Source organism: Buceros rhinoceros, unplaced genomic scaffold (assembly GCF_000710305.1).
Source record: "Buceros rhinoceros silvestris isolate BGI_N320 unplaced genomic scaffold, ASM71030v1 scaffold6843, whole genome shotgun sequence".
NCBI lineage: Eukaryota > Metazoa > Chordata > Aves > Bucerotiformes > Bucerotidae > Buceros > Buceros rhinoceros.
This window is the reverse complement of record NW_010402929.1, coordinates 1-17,307: the sequence shown is the minus strand read 5'-3', so window position 1 is coordinate 17,307 and position 17,307 is coordinate 1. Positions and strand designations below refer to the sequence as shown.

The following is a 17,307-nucleotide window of genomic DNA, read 5'->3' as shown; positions in this document are numbered from 1 at the left end:
CAGCTGTGCCAGCCCCTAGACGGCACCTTAGGGGTAAAGCTGAGGGAGCACAAGGGTCAACTCTCTTCTCCAGTGTCCGGTGTGCAGGGAGGACTCTGTCCGTTCTGCCTTCGATCCCAGTCCGTGCATCCCTGAATCCAGTTCCTGAATCCCCCTCCTGCATCCAGTTCCCGTCTGCTGCTGAGTCCAGCCTGGGCCTTCCCCAGTGCCTGCCCCCAGCACCAGTGGTGACGGTGACGTGGTTGCCCCCAGTGGGGTGGGTTTTTGAATTGGTATTGTCTATTTTTGTATAGATATAATTTTACTGTTATTATTTTCATTAAGCAGTTTTGTTTTCTTTTCCCATCCGTAGGTCTCTCTCCCTTATTCCCTTTCTCCTCCCCTTTGGGAAGGGTGAGGGATTAATAGAGGGCAGCTGTCATTTGTCTAGTGGCCAGCCCAGCCCTAACCCGTGACAATCAGTTTGTCTCCAGCTGCAGATAAACCAGCTGGGAGCAGAACTCTTACAAACATTAGAACAACAGCAGCACAATTCTCACCCGGCGATTCAAAATTCCGATTCGTCTGAACAGATCAGACCTAGCCAATGTAGGTGTGCTGTTCATCTCCCCGGCTGTTCCCTAAGTGGCCAGACGAATCTGAACATCGTGAAAGAAAAAGAAAAGCTTCATGAATTATCTACATCTTCACAAGAGTTTCAGGAGTGTTTAGTCCTAACAAAGAATTTCTCCTCACCTGACTGGAAAGACTAAGGCATAACAGGTAACACTTAGTACTTGACAGAGACTCCGAATTCAAGGGAATTTCAAGTAGAAGCAATGTTCCCTGCACAGGAACCACCGAAAGCGTTCAGCACCAGACAGGTCAGACACACAGTGACTGAGATAGCTCCCAGGCAGAGAGGAGAGTTTCCCAGAGAAATTCCGGTGTGGAACACAATGGCTTTGTCACAGCCCCCAAAGTCCTTGTTGACTCTGGAAACAAACCCCATTAAGGCAGATCCACAAGAGATGCTGCAGAGTCTTTGCAAAGATGTGGGGCGCAGCAACACAGAGGCGCAGACGGCTTTTATTCTTACCTCACCTACAGCAAGACCGAGACACAGAGCAGAAGGTGCAGAGTTTAAGGCTGGTGTTATAACCCAGCCTGAAATACTGTCATCCACGTGACCTTCAAAATCCTGGAGCCTACCGTATGGTCACTGTTGAGATGGATTCTCTCTCTTCCGGCCACCAGAGACAGGTACTAAAGAGACATAAATGAGAGCCTTATCATCAGCCACCAGCTCCCCTCTTCCTGAGGGCTTGGGATTGCATCAAGGCTTTCAATTGGACCAGTAGGACATGTGAAGTCCTCTTAAAGAGGGCAGAACAAATTGCAAGCAGAGCCAAATACATTAGTAGAAAGTGGTTTCATCAGTTTATTGCTTTTTGCAACCTGCGCTTTGCTGCCATTTCAGGGATGGTCGAGTCTGGGCAGGCGTGTTCAATGTTGTACGTGCTACCACAGAGAGCAATGTGTCATCACCGGCCACTGAACAAGTGGGGAAACAATCTCACCTACAGCGACAATTTGATAATTAGACAGTAAATACAGCATCTCCAAAAAGCTATTGGCATTTACATGAATCGACTGATTACTGAGTTACTGCACAAAGCAAACCGGTGAGGGACCAAGCGCTCTGAAACACGCGCTTTCAGTGTGTTCAGGATGTCCTCCCAATGCACACGCTCTGAAATCCTCCAGAAGTTCACTAACACCAAGTGAAATTAAGGTACTTTACTTCCAGTTTAAATACCAGGAGAAAATAATAAGCGCATTTGAATATATTAACTAATATACTATCTGTATAACACTCTTCACACATGACATTTTTAAATTAAACAATATAATTATTATACTTACAAGAAAGATGCAGACTAGAAATTTATTGCTAGTACAAAAATTAATGTGCTTCACTGAGGAGGAGAAGTCTGATTAACATTATTGCTATAAACACAAACAGTGCCAGAATCTCAGAATCTGATTTTCCAATTTGCTCACCACCCACAGCTGGCTTTGAAGGACACGGAGGTACATGGGGCTTAGGAAAGATGAGGTCCACAGCTTTCCTCGGAGCTAGGCTTTAGGATCTGGTGTCATTTTATTGCCTTGCAGTATAACAGCGAGAATCAGCCTGCTGCTCCTGTGTTCTAACATAATTGTTCACTAGATCTTCTCTCCATGGGGAAAAAACCCCCACCCAAATAAAAACCTCAACCCCCTGATCTTGCTTTTCCACATTAGGACTCAGAGTATTTAAAAATACAACTGCACTCCTATCTTCACTCATAGCAAAAAAAAAAAAAAGGTGGGAATTCTCACCACATGGAGGGTCCATGGCTAGGAACAACGCTCCCAGGCCAACCTTTAATCAATTTGCTAACGAGCTTTCCTTCCCAAAGAAAGCAGCTTTCACAGGCTGTGGGTTGAGTAACAGCACTGCTCAGTGCAAAGACAGTCACACCTACTGCTCTACTCGTAACAAAATGAAATGAACATCAAAACCTGCTCACAGATCGACACAGTCCGGTTTCTTTGCAACACACTGATTTCCAGTCACAGCAACGTAAAAGAGAAGCTGTAGATATGAGCACGCTGTTCTCAGCAGTCATCCAGCTTCCTACAAGATCATACTACTTTCTCGAAGTGATTTGCTTCTGAACTTACACACGCGCACCCAACTGCTGACTTAAAACTGACAACTCCACCTCTCCCATTAAGCAGTCAACGCTAGAGTTCAGGCAGGTTATCAGCACCGTAAACTGGTTACGATAGCTGTAATTAATTACTTAAGGATCAAAGTAAACCGCCGGAAATTTTAACTGAGTCAGAGAGTCCATTATTGCTAAGTGGAAGATTCTTACAAACCAGTGTTTCACAGAGCCAGCAATTCTCAAGTCTCTCCAAAAAAAAAAGAAAAAGCTGATTTTGTCTTAATGCCATTTAATCGAGGTAGCTGAACTCTGCTGCAAACCAATGAGTTCGAAACCTTTCTCTGGGTCTTAAGGAATGGAAATGACAAACGATCTGCTTCAGGTGAAAGCCTCCTACGGGCTAAATCCTCCTGGGCTCAAACAGGCCTCGTGATAAAGCAGGATTCTAACCCAATGCATTTTGATGTCAGTCACGCACACCGAAGCACTCGCTTTGCAGTTGTTGCCACAACAGTTCCTTTTCCTTCACCTCCACTCCCACATTCCCTCTCCACCCCAACAAAAATATTAGCACAAGAACAAAACAATATAAATATTTCAGGGGGCAACACAACACTTGAGCAGCAAGAAATGACAGACTGGAGAAGCGCACGCCTTCCTCTCCACGGCGCGCACGAAGAGGGGTCACGCACCAAGAACCAAGAGACAGCAGCGCAGCGGAAAAGAGCTCCCGTACGCCGCGAGACCGCTCAGGGTAGCGCTGTGCGTACCACGGACACGTGAAAACAAACTCTCTGCTTTGACTTAAAACATTAAATATTTTGCATGGATCTCTTTCAAGTTGTATTTACGTAGTTATTCGCAAAAATGTGCAAAGTAAACTCAGACATCAAAAATAAATGTAAAAAGTCCAACAAACTGAACTTGACATTAAAAAAAGCAGTAGAGATTCCACGTCCATTTTACACACGCTGTGAAGAACTACTTGAGATGGTGGAAAGGCTGGTCCGGCTGAACGACTGGACACTTCACAGCCCCAAACCGCACTGCACCCCCGTCACGAGCTGCCTCTGCTGCAGAATTCACAATGGATCCCACCGGTGAGGTCTTTGACAACTCTTCCTTTGATCAGTTTTTGCAGGAATTTCGTTTCGCTCGTCACGTTGTGCATAGTTTGTCCGTTCATGGCAGCCATGCAGAGGTTGTTGTAGTAGTGCAAAGGTGTGCTGGGCTGGTCGAGGTCGTACCCGAATCCCGCTAAGCTCACTTCGTCGCATAAATGTGTGGCCAGAACGACGGCTGTGACCCCAATTGTCGGTACATTCTAAAAAAGGGAGGAAATGAAGCCTGCTGAATTCAAACGTATTCTCCTCTGCCAGATTTTGTAAATGCTTCACAAAATTTAATGGCCTTGTCTACTCCCTCTCCTCAATTAAACCATCAATGAAACTAGAAGTTAATTAAATCAACACGTAAAACTAAAAACTTGAGGGCCAAATACAAACACAACTGGAGTGTTTGCCTTTAACAAGACTTCTGGCTGTCAACGCTCATTTTTTTTTCTGTGAAGGCAGGATGTGTTATTCCTGTGTGGTTAAAGTTGAAGTGAACCCTCGCTGCAAACACTCAAACACTTCCTGACACGCAGCTAAACTTGACGTTTCCTGATGTACATTTATATCAGTCTTGAGCCACAGGCTCTCCCACAGCGTTCTTCAGACTAAGCCTTTTCACCGACCAGCCTGTGATACAACCAGGAGCTACATAGCTCGGTGCGTTACGGTATTTTGATAAACAAATGTAAGAAGAGCCCTCAAGCATTTGTGCGATATCACTACCGTGAAATGCTTTCACACGAAGAGTAAAAACACAACGGTCATTCGGTCTTTTTCATAGCTGGAGAGAACTAGTGACATCCAATTGCTCAAACCGATCATTAAAATAACAAAGCCGCGGTGTATAATTCAACCGGGCAATTCGTCACTCCACAGCGGTGCTGGAGCAAATGCCCATGGGCTGCTGTGGAGCACACTGCACACTCCGCAATGCCCGCTCTCGCAAGGCTGCTTTGCTCTGGCCTGGTGTCCACAGTCCTTGCTCTCCCTGCAGCTGCAGGCACATCTGTCTACAGCCAGTTGCTGCTTTGACCCACCAGGGCTGCTCTTCACATGCTTTACATACAGGAAACGCGTGTTTTGAATCTCCACCACCAGTCACAACGATGTGCAACAATCAGTGATGTGAACACACTGCACTAGCATGAATTTGTGTCTCTCCGCACCTGAATGCTGCTGAAACAGGCCATTTCATGTCAGCAAGCACAGGCATAACACCTCACCTGAAAAAGTGAGCTGAAACCCTGCTTTGATTATACACAAGAAAATACGAGCATCTTTTGGGAGTGCAGTAATTTCCCCATTACTCAAGACCAGCTCTGAAACTGCACAGGGAAACTATAATGGAAGGAAAAGCCCAAAACTTTATTCACTTTCTTATTTTACTTTGTATTTTATAGTCTCTGTCTCCTAAAAAGGAAACTTCTTACCTTATCCCAACCCCAGAACTTTGATCGAGGTTCAGGGAACTGTAAGATGTCCAAAGCTGTCTCTTTGATGATGACTGGATTCAGAATCCGAAACTGCTTTGACGTAAAAGGAATTTTCTCAGCAACCTCCTTCCAGAAGAAGAGTCGCACCCACAGGGGCTAAGAAAAAATAGTTCAGCAAAGGGAAACTGAGAGACTGCAAACCGTATGGCAGACACAGCACAAGTTAGAGAATTCATCCGGGAAACATATACAGCTAAGGTAGTTCAGGACTACTCCTGAGCGTACGGCTCAAGTGACTGACCCCAAAGAGTAAAATCCTTCACAGTATTTGGAATTGGAGAGAGGACAGCAGCGGGAAAAGGTCTTTACTCTCAGGATTGGACTGCACTTCGTGTTTAATCAGTCAGTGCACCCAGCAGCACCTCGAGGTTCTTTGGACCTCCCCCAGCACAACCGAGGCAGCGGTATTTAAGGGAGCGGGAAGCACAGCTCTCCACAAACACTAGCCAGGCATTCTGCAGCAAGCACTGGATGGAAAACAATTTCGCTCAGGCTTTGAAGTGAACCGCTGTTGTCTGACAGCGGCTACCTTGTGATAAATGTATCACTTCAGACGAGGATTTACACAGGACTCCGCTAGCTCGATTCTAACCTCATGCCTCTTGCAGTCCCTTTGACGTGTGCTAACGGAAACAACAAACCAAGCCAGGCTCCTTTCACAAGCCTTTCCATGGAACAGGTACCGTTAAGCAAATGGTAAAACCGATACAGCTGCACCACAGACCTACGTTCTTCAAACCTGCTTTAAGGTACAACTCTGCAGCAGCTTAGGCTGATCGAGGCTCTAGGTTGCTACAGTCTCACCTTCCCACCCGTGCTCTGGACCACAGAGCATCTGAGGTTGGAATGGACCTCTGGAGGTCAAGTGGTCCCACAGGACCACCCAGAGCCAGTTGCCCAGGACTGTGGTCAGATGGCTTTTGAGTATCTCCAAGAATGGAGACTCTACAACCTCCTTGGGCAACATGTGCCACTGGTCGATCACCCTCCCAGTAAAAAAAATGTGTTTCCAGATGTTCAGAAGGACCCTCCTGAGTTTCAGTTTGTGTCCATTGCACTGGGAACCACTGGAAAGAGCCTGGCTCTGTCTTCTTTGCACCCTCCCCTTAGGGATTTACATACATTGGTAAGATCTCACCCAAGCCTTTTCCTCTCTAGGCTAAACAGTCCCATCTCTCTCAGCCTTACCTCATAGCTCCAGTCCCTTAAACATCTTCGTGGCCCTTTGGTGGACTCTCTCCAGTATACCCATTCCCAGATCAGTTCCCAAAACCTTTCTCCCTGTACCAGCAAAACCACCGGAACAAGGCAGAAGGTGGGAACAAGCAGACCAAAGCCATGTAAGACAAGGAAAGGTTCTCTTTTCATACAGTGCATTCTTCAGTCCTGTAGCTCGCTAACAGAAGATGTTGCAGACACAAAAAGCAATCACTCCCTCAGTCCCCCCTGAACAGATTGTAATACAGAAAGCCATCGCTGTACTTGTCATTCTTCAAAACCAAGCTTTGGAACGTGAAACAGCCAGAGAGCTTGTAAAACAAGTAAGGGAGGGATTCAACTCAGGTTAGAAAGCTGATGGTCACCAAAATTACCACGCTGCTGCAGGGAAGGTCATAGACCAAAATAAGTTCTTAAATTTGCACAAACTCATGCACTCAGGAAAATCCCCCCTCTACAAGACGTACTCAGATTATTCAAAACAAGGCAATATCCCCCCACACACTCTCTGGACTAGAGCAGTAGTGGACGGTCACAGTCACTTGCTCTCATGTTGTAAAAACCACAGAATTAAGAAAGGAACACAGAGTACCTAAACTAGTAGGTATCGAACTGTTAAAAAATTAGACAGGCTTTCTTCTAGATCTCTCCCAATAATTTAGAGCACTTGTTTTCCGTCTCAGAGAAACCTAGCTACTGGTTTTCTTCCTGCAGATTGAAAGAGGTGAAAACCACCAGCGTAACAAGAGTTTGGGAACATGAAATCCTTCTCTCAGTTCCTCAGGAATCTCTGTACTACTTTAAATATTCAGTGAGAAATAAACAACCTCATGATTTTGGAACCATAGACAAATGTGAACTAGCAACTGCGATGCTTCAACTACACGTTAACTACATGTAAGCCTGTTGTAGCAACGCAGACTTTAGTTGTTAAAAAACGGGCAGGCACCCTGAAATCTCATTTCTAGTTCAGGCTCTGCAGACTTGGACAAGTCACTTAAACCTAATGTGAAATGAATTCAAGTTTAGTAAACACTCAATACATCACGTAGCTTGGTGCAAACCACAAATACCTGCAGGAAAAAAACAAAAAAAGGTGTCACTGCCAGCATGGAGCTCAAGTATGAATTCTGGTACCATCTGTAACTAGGAGATGGAGCCAAAAATCCACAAAGTCATGTAAAGATCCTCAATACAATAAAAAAGGAAGTAACAGATCAGTCAGCTTCTTCAGCATTAGAAAAGAAAAACAAAATGAAACTCACAGGTACGTAACACCACCGCCCTACGTACCAAGGTTTCGTTTTTTACCATTGCTTGAAGCCAGTTGAAATCAACACTTTTAAACAAAACAGCCACAAACAAGCTAGCAGGAGGGTACTCGTGTTCAGAGAGCGGGGCTCCTTCCGGGTAGGTCATCCGTATAGTGGTTTTGCTACCAACATGATTCGTGTATCCTTGAACTGGTGCATCATTTAACCTAACAGAAAAATACAAAAAGAATAATCCCACAATGGAGAGAAACCGTCCTTAATAAGCATTAAAGCACCATTAAAACATCAGGCACCACGCCAAGAACTTGCTGAAAATCTGGGGGCCCAATACAAAGCTGAGCGGCAGCGTTCTCGCTGTATCGCCGTGCTCCTCATGCTCACCCGTCCCTTATCTCTGAGAGGAAGCCAATTCTATTTCGAGCTTAACTGGCACGAGTGCCAGAAAAGCCTGAGCAGAAAAGTAAATTAAAACAGCACTGCAGAGCTGCCTTGTGCCAACTCAGAGGCTTGAGAGGAAGGGAACGAAAACACACCAGAAGCTGCCTGCCTTGTCTTTTTTTTTTCCACATATATATACACATACACCACTCACACACACACTGCCCCTCCCCACGCTAACAGCTCTGTTTACCTTTGTGCGAGAGCTATTGACTCACTACATCGAGGCTGCCCTTTCTAAGAAGAGCAAGGCTTCATTTACACAGCAACTTAGGAAAACGCTTGTATTAAATTTATTTGTGACTTTACGCCATTCAAAACACAAAGGAGAGTTCCACTGGTGACGTTCAGAAGGCACGAACGCAGAGTGTGTATTGGTTGAATTCAGACGTGAGAAAACATGGATAATCACAGAGAGCACACACGGGTCTTGTAAAGATAAGGAAAGATAAGTGTGCTACATGGTGTGTAAACAAACTGTATTCTGAAACACCAGCTAATTTTTATTGTGTTTGAAATAGCTGTTGTAAAAAAATTAAACACCTTCAAATAGGCATCCCAGTAAATGAAGGGGAAAATGACAGAGGTGGTCCTGAAGCCTGAACACATGAATGGATAAAACCAGGACAGGCTACCTGTCTCTGATTCACTGGTTTCCATCCTGTTCCTGGCCATGGCTTTTTTTGTATCTGAAGTCCACAAATAATTATACTGAAATCCCGTCTTGCAAACACGACAACTTACTGTGCTCCAAAGACTTCAAATTCCATCAAGACACAACGAAGTTTCTCAAAAGCACTTTTAGAAGTAAATGTTGGAGATACTTTCCCCTTAAAAAACAAAGTCGGCTCACAAAGTTGAAGTAGCTGAAAGCCTTAAATGGAAAACACGTACCTTATAACAATATCAAACTGGTTCAGTAAGTGACCCAGCTCTGATCCATGAAGAATTCCACCACTGCCCACAACGACGCAACGCTTACAGTGTTTGGACTTCAAATCCTCCGGTAAATCATGCTCAGGTAAGAGTTCAAGGAGATTTTTAAGCTTATCAAAGAACTTGTGAAATCCAAAAGGAGGCTCATATCTAAATAAAGCTTCATCTTCATTTATATTTTTTCTTACAAAGGGAGATATGTCCATGCTGTATTTCTCTGCAAACAACCTCCCCATTTCTCTCTTCGCGTAAGAAGGTCGGCACTGTTCCTGCAACGCAGCGCTGGCATACTGTTGTGCTCTCTGAAACAAAACCACACATGGCTTGAGTCCGCAAAACCGGCTTCCAGAACACAGAGCCCTCCTCATGCAGCCCACCAGCTGTTTAGCAAAGACAGGGGTTTATAAAGAAAGCTTAAACACGGAAATAAAAGACATTTTAAAGCATTCACTCACACACAGATACTAACCAGTGGAGGGTGAAAACCTGCAGAGGAACCCAATCACTTACATCTGGGTAGGAGGTTTTCTAAAGAATCACTTTCACAAGCCTAGTTTATAAGTAAAAATGAGCTGTTTGAGAACATTTGTACCATTAGTTACAAAAACAGATAAAAAAAATCTAGATGTACCTCTACCCAGCTAGTTCAGCAGCAAGTAGAATTCTTCTCCACTGCTCAGCTGTGTGACCCAAGCTCTGCCTGCAGTAGGATTTCACCAGAGACACATCCACTGGCTAAAAATGCTGTGAAATGGCAGGCTGGAGCTGCTTACTAGTCAAAATGGAGCAACACTTCTTCTGTAAGCATTGCTAAAGCGGTATTGCGAACGACTAAACCACAAAGGACTACAGTCTGCTGATCTTCACTCCGCTGCAATTAAAAAAACACGAGCGAACAGGAGGGTCAGAGAGTCACGATTCAAACCCAGGGCTGACTCAGTTCTTCTGTACTGCTGAGGAACAGAAGTGTGTATCTGGGTGCACAAGGAGGGAAGTTGTGCTGCCTTTTTTTTTTTTTAACTGAGAATGTTCTACAGAACTGCCAAAGTTCTCTACAAGTTTGGACACAAACACCACGATTTTCCCTGGGCAAGGCGCGACTAAGCAACTTCACGCTGTCCTTTGCCAGCAAGAGTCAGCACATCCCTGGAAGAGCCTCATTTCGAAGGCTGACAGTTGGGTCAGTCACAATTAAAGCCAATCACCTGAGGACTGCCCCAAACAGTTTCTAAACAGCTACTACCTCCCTAGACAAAGAGCAACGCTATTTCCTCATCCTGCATCTAACACAGACAGAACACATCGTGACACAGCCACCAGCCCAGTCCACGCCGCCTTTAGGTTTGCCTGGCTTAAGGTGTTCGTTGTTCAGAAGCGTGCACTGGAGGAGGTGGGGAGGATGCACACACAGTGATGCTGAGACTGTCTGACATCTGCTCTATGCTGTCTCTTAGCGGTGAGACATGTGGACAGAAAGGCAACAATGCTAAGCTGCGGCAAGCCCTGTTCCAAAGAGTGAGCGGGCGAAGCAGCAAAGGCAGAGAACACTCATCGAGGATTCAGACAGCTGTCCTGGCACCCAGTACACCAGCTTAAAAGCCACTTGCAAAACTGCAGCTGAAGCAAGTAGCTGCTGCCTTGCATAAATCGATGACCCAAGAGCTGCGCTCCTGCACATCTGCCCTGATTCCAGAAACATCTGAGCACCTACAAGGCAGAGCAGACTGGGGAACCTGCTTTGGTAAAAACAAACCTTCAGTTTAATGCACCAGCTTTGGGGCTTGTTTGTTTTTAAATATGCTACTTCTCATTTGTTTCGGTTTTCTCATCACCAAGAGCACGACGTGTCCATTTTCAGTGCTACTCCTCACAGTCACAGTTACCTCACTTTACCCCTGAACATCCAGCTTCTCTACGTGCTTCTGCTGTCACTCCACAAGAACAAAAACCAGAAATTCTGTGGGATGACATGAGAAAAAATGTTCCCTCACAGGATAATGTCAGCATTCTAGCTCTTTGTCAGAGCTCTTTACAACTCCTACTGTCAATTAATAACTTTTTAAGCCAAGTGAAAAAAAGCCAAAAAAATTACCAACCCTTACGCGGTCGAGGTCCACATACGGCATTTTTGTTCTGTCACATTCTTCAGGGCCAAAATGTAACTTGAGGATATAAAGGAAGCAGCCTCCAACCACAAACAGTGCAACGAGTCTACAAACAAACAGGAGAATGTAGGGTAGGAGAAAGGGGCGGGGAGGAATCTTTTTTTTCCAGCAATCCATCAACTGTTAAATGAGTATTTTTAAGCAAATTTTACATGGTTGAAGAACTTCAGGTGAATACTCGCATTTATTCACATCAAGGAAAAAACCTCTTGCTTTGTTCACTGCAAGACTTTCACCACTTCAGAGCTATCTGCACAAATGTACAGACATAGGTGGATACTTTGGTAAGGAAAACACTGCCTATTGACATTGATTTATACAGTTCTGTGCCTGCATCATATATTTTAAATGCATCTCTGATGGTCAAACAGGTCCCCTTGCAAAAACAAAGTTTTCCTACCTGGAAGGGCAATTCTATTTTGAAATATGTATCTTCCTGCCGGTTAAAAAAGGATGGAACTTCCAATTGCAAGATTTTGGGGCAACAGCCACCCCTCACAAACAAAACTTCCAACTCACTGGCAGGCCAGAATGCAGAATTTAATTAGTTATTGACACCCCTAAAACATACAGAAGAAAAAAACCAAACACAACACAAACCCCAACCAGCTTTCAAACTGAGTAATACAGGCTATCCGTATTTTTCATCTACTCATTTCTCATCCCTAAGGAATGTCACTATTGGTCTCCAAATACTTGGCTCATTTCACGTCTCCACCAATCTGTAAAAAAGGCATCATTACTTGGTCAGAGTTGTGGTTGTTGCTCAAGTAATTTGAGCTTTATTACTGATTTTTGTTTCCTAAGGTCTGGACATTTGTTTGAATGTCTTAAAAAAAAAAAAATCTAACCTACTAAGTGCTCTGTGCTTCTTCAAACTCTTTCATATGACATTAATACAGGCTTCCAAGATCTTTTTTTTAAAAAAGTAAAGTTTGTACCAACAGATGCAATCCTGGCACCCGACTTGCAGTATATGCTGCAGATAAGGTGATCCCTGGAAGAGCAGCACCGTTCTCGCATCTGATTTAAAACTAAACTAAATTTTGCACTAAGGGGAGGTCTAACATCTTCATGGCCGTCATAGGCTGTAACCCTGGAAACCGCCCGATCAGCAGAAACCAGGGGATTCACAGCAGAAGAATGAGGCTGCTTTTCCTGCACAGAGGTTTATCTCAAGATTCAGCTGGGGCTGCACCATTCAGGTGCTCAGACTGTCAGTGGGTATTACAGCCTGGCTTTGGGTTTTTTAAGGTTTAAGACCGAAAATTAATGTGGCAGAGAGGCCTCACAGTATTTGACTCCTTTGGTTTAAAATGTGGTTCTGGATATACACTAGCACACTCATTAATCCTAATTTCTTGTCAAACTGTAGAGAATGGAGTAAGATTTTGTGCTGTAGCACTCCAGAAGTCTTCACAAACAAATTAACTCCGAGGGGGCACCTCCCAAACACCCACTAAACATCCACTGCCCTTCAGTCATCAGACTGTACCAAAGCCTCTCTGTCGTTACTCATCCGGATACAAAAAAGATTGAAAATATTTGTGAGCAAAGTACAAGCGCCTCACACTGGCCTGGGAAAACGGGTACTACTGGAAGAGAGCCTCAGCCCCTCCGAGTGCGTTAGGTGTCCCGGGGAAAGCTGTGTGCCTCACCCTCCAGTGCCAATCTCATCCCTTGATGTTTGCATCCTTTTGGTAACTGCCCAGGCTACAGCGAGAGTAACTGACCTCTACGTTGCTGTGACTACAACACTTACTTGTGAATACCTTTTAAAAACCAGCTTGGTCTTCTCATCTTCACGTGCAGCCACCTCACACCATTGCACAGGAGGTGAACAATCACTTTGCAGCCTCACAGAGTTATTGTCACTCAGCATTGCTGTAAAAAAGAAAGAAAAAAAATCACAACGTTTGTTAAATTGAAAAAAGTTCCTAGGCTGTCACCTTGAGAGGGCCCATCTGGCCCAAGAACGTGCACGCTAATAATCAGATGAAAGGATGTATTAACAACTATCTCTGTGAACCAATTCTTGAGAAATTTACTCAAGGTTTTCTTAGCAACTAGCATGTTTGAAAAGATGGATTAACAATTATTTGAAACATTTATGAACCAATCCCTAAGCATCTGCTGTGGGCAGTGATAAGAGGGAGTAGGAAAGAAATACATCTACTCAAGGCTTTCTTCTAAGTCAAGTTCTGTATTTTGTTGCTTACTCAAGGTCTACTTTTATACTTTATTGCTGGTTCAAAGAACATCTTAGTCTTCTTCAAGGATAAAATTAATATGTGGGGTTCATCAGGCATGGAAATCCCATAATGAATAAGTCAGGAGGAATAACTATATGAGATAGGAGAACTTTGTCATTTCTTGTGTATAAATTAGCACGTGAATCTCTTAAGGGTGTGCCTGATTTGAGGGCATTTCCCACTGAGCACCCAGTGCTGGAGAAAGCAGTATCCTCTCTCTAAACTAACTTTGGGTTTGTAGAGTCTTGATTTCAGGTAACAAGGTCATCCGATGACTGTTCACTTACTCTGTTTCCCAGAGAAGACTGAGATTCCTAGTTATCATGTCAGGATGCAGAACCTGTACAGACCATCTCATCCTCAAAACTGGAGCCTGCATTTCAAATCAACTCTGTTTCCCCGAGGTTAAGCAAATCTGTCTCATCATGTGTCTCAGTCTACTGCTGACCTCTTCAGAAGCCTCAGTAATATCATCAGCAACTTCAACAGCAAGCACCAAAAAGGGTGTGCAGGAAATTTGGCCGGACGCACAGCGGGACCAGGAGGCTGCCAGCACAAGGGTGGTTTTGGTGCACAGCAGCAGCTCCCCTCCAACACACCCTGTGAACCCAGGAGGAGGGGACAGCATTCTCCACAGTTGAGCAAGTCATTAGCTAACAAGAAACAAAGATATGAGTAAACGAGGGAACACCATGCAAAGCCCACCCACAGGAGCCTGCTGGCTTTGCCCCGAAAGGAGAAGGGACACAGGCAAGGCTTTGTGCTGCCCCACCAACCTCCCGAAGCAGCATGCCCTGGAGGGTGTCATCCTAGTCCTTCCCTCTGATCTCACTGCTTAACCTCTGCTCCCCTCTGCAAAGATGTTCACACTCCTCTGCTCTCTGGCCAAGAGCTCTGTCACAAGAACTTTCAAAAAAAGCAGAGCTAAGGGAAGACTTTAGGGACAATCTTGCACACTCTCTTTTCTGCTCCAGCTCCTTTTATTCCATATGGCAATAGGATCCGTTTGAAACAGCCTGCATTGCCACTTCAAAACATTGTTTGGACAAACAACTCATGTTCTTAAACACCAGGATGAAGGAGCTGAGGAGACAGAAGTGTCCCCTCCAGATCTCGAATCCAGCCCACTGAAATTGCAGGGCTATCTAATTCAGAAGATGACTCAAAGTCAGTCTCTCTTTGCACAGTCACATGTCATTTCTCAGGAACAAATTTGATATACATGGTAGAAAGTCAAAGTCACAAACCATTGCAAGACAAGGAGAGGTAAAGATCAGCACCAGCATCTTAAGTCCTTTGAGGAGCAGACAACAGCTGAGTAATGTTTTCTAGAGTCACCTGTTAAGCAATCATAACCCACATGGCAAAGCAAGGTAAAAAAAAAAAAAGCCTAATTTTTTTTTGCCAGCAGAAAACTTCACCACTTACCTCAAACACAGGTAACTTGATTATCACGATACTACTACGAACCTCAAATTATCCACCTATTAATTGCACAGACTCTCCAAGATGTCACACCCATTTGTAGGCCTTTGTCAAAGAACAGCAACACCTTAAACAGCACCTTCTAGCAGATCTGAAAGCGTTGTACAAACTGAGGTCAGTACCATTATGCTTGTGGAACAGCATAAACCAAAACCCAAGGGGTAAGTGACATCCCAAGAATGCTAGCAGTTAAGCTGGAAATCAAATCCAGCTCCAGTCTCCCATGTGCCGGTTATGGATCACCAAGTTGAACTGCTCTACCTCGAGGTGTCTAGTGGCAATCCAGCAGGACTTGTACGATCAAGGTATGACACACGCCCTCCCAGCCACACTATGCAGGCAAGACAAGACAACTAAGCACGCTTCATGATTACCTGGGACCCAGAACCTCCACACCAACACATCGTGGAGACAACAGCTATCCGCAGAGATCATGCTGCCAGCACACCAGGAGCAGCCCCAGTCCACGCAGCCTGCCAGCATGGTCACACGAAACGAGGGGCGATTAGAGGAGGCTGCAAAGGACAGCGTGGACAAGGCCTGCAGACCACATGGAAACCCCAGGACTGTGTCACATTCCACTGAGAGTACATACAGTCGGATCACCTCGGAGGAGACCAGCACAAACCAGGGGCACTCAGCCGTGTCTGGCAAAAGGGAAGGGGTTCACTCACCAGTACAGCGGGCTTACTGCATGGTGGTGAGCGCTGAACACCGCAGACGCCTCAGTACCCCATACAACAAACCAACGGCTGACGTCTGTCAGCCCCACAGACCTCTACATACAGGCTGGGGAGCAGTGTAAAATGGAACTTTTCTTCTTCAAAAAGAAAAAATGCTAAATGGAAAGCAGGAAACAAGCTTCAGCCACTTCCCTCGAGAACAATGCAGGTAATAATTCTCTCTTGGGAAACAACATAAAGAGGTAACTTAATCACAGTCTAAAGGAACCCAGATCAGAACTGATTCTGCACAAAAGAATCAGTCAGACTTGGTACCAGCAGACCCAGCCCTCAGGAAATCATCACAACAACATACCACGTGAGACAGCGAGGTCTGGCCCTGCTACTGAGAACAGCTGAGGGAACACAGTCCAGATTAAGCACACAATTTTCCAGCAGTTTGAATCAAATCCACGAAGTTTTACAGCTTGAATTACAAGGGCAGTGTTAAAGCCTCCCTGCCTTTGCTTTGTTCAAAGCAGGTTTTTATTCCGTTGTGAATTAATCTCTCGTATTCCAGGACCCAGGTTCTGCTGTAATTTGACAGGAAGACTGCTCAATGTGTGTAGAAGTTTTTAATGCCTCATGGCACGCTCCTGGAATCATCCTGCAACACGGAACGACATGGCCCGTCTCTGCTGTAGAACTCATCAGAGAGCTCTGCCAACAGCATGCTCTCCATCGCTTCCAAGGGCGAGACTCTCCTGCTACAGACCTGCAGAGAGATCCCAGGACAGATACAGCCTTCAGGAAGTCTTTCAAATCAAAGGGAAAGCTGCAAGAGACCTGAGAGATGGAGAAAGAACTGAAGAGGTGGAGAGCGATGGAGACAGCAGAGGACTCACGAGGAATGCAGGACTGCAATAAAGGAGCACTATCAGAAAGTCTTCCCTGCCTCCGAGCAAAATAAATTCCAGTCAGCCCCAAACAGCTGCTTCACTCATCAGGGATGTGCAAAAGGAAAAAGAATGTCATTAATCACCTCAGCACGCCCTTTCTGAGTCCAGCTCTAAGCCTGCTCAGTGGTTTTGATTAATTTGTTTCTACAACTGAAACAATGTCAGTTTTCGTTTCATTCTCAACTGTTTACTTCACATGGGCTTTTGTCAGCTGTTTGGTTCAGATGATTCCTTTCTTGATCAAGTCCACACATGCACGGACAAGCAGAGAGGTATATCAAGTCAAAATTCGCCTGTCCAGCACAGCATTTTGTAAAATGACTCCAGGTTTGATCCTGTACTCTTGTCTAAGTCAACAAGCACTTTCCACTGGCTGGAACGAGGTAGGAGTGCTCGAAAAAGCAAGGTCAGCAGTAACAAGCACCTGAAAGTGCACCTTTCCCACAGTCTTCCTGAGCACCAAAAAAAGAAAAACAATCCGTGAGTTTAGAGAGCCAGCCCTGGCAGTTCAGAAACCAAGCACCACAGAATCACAGAATCAGCTGGTTGGAAGAGACCTTTCAGATCATCAAGTCCAACTGACGCGTGGAAGAACTCCGCAATCAAGATAGATT

At 45.0% G+C, this 17,307-nt stretch overlaps 1 protein-coding gene across 1 annotated transcript; it reads right to left on the bottom strand.

Annotated features, from left to right (window-relative positions):
- Positions 1-3,694: 3,694 nt before the first annotated feature.
- Positions 3,695-13,222, bottom strand: ST3GAL5 (ST3 beta-galactoside alpha-2,3-sialyltransferase 5). Its single transcript, XM_010132795.1, has 6 exons — positions 13,098-13,222; positions 11,267-11,381; positions 9,129-9,472; positions 7,816-8,002; positions 5,242-5,400; positions 3,695-4,020 (listed from the first exon to the last, which is right to left on the bottom strand). Exons 1-6 carry the CDS (start codon positions 13,133-13,135, stop codon positions 3,754-3,756), a joined length of 1,110 nt encoding a protein of 369 aa, XP_010131097.1. The 5' UTR covers positions 13,136-13,222; the 3' UTR covers positions 3,695-3,753.
- Positions 13,223-17,307: the final 4,085 nt, after the last annotated feature.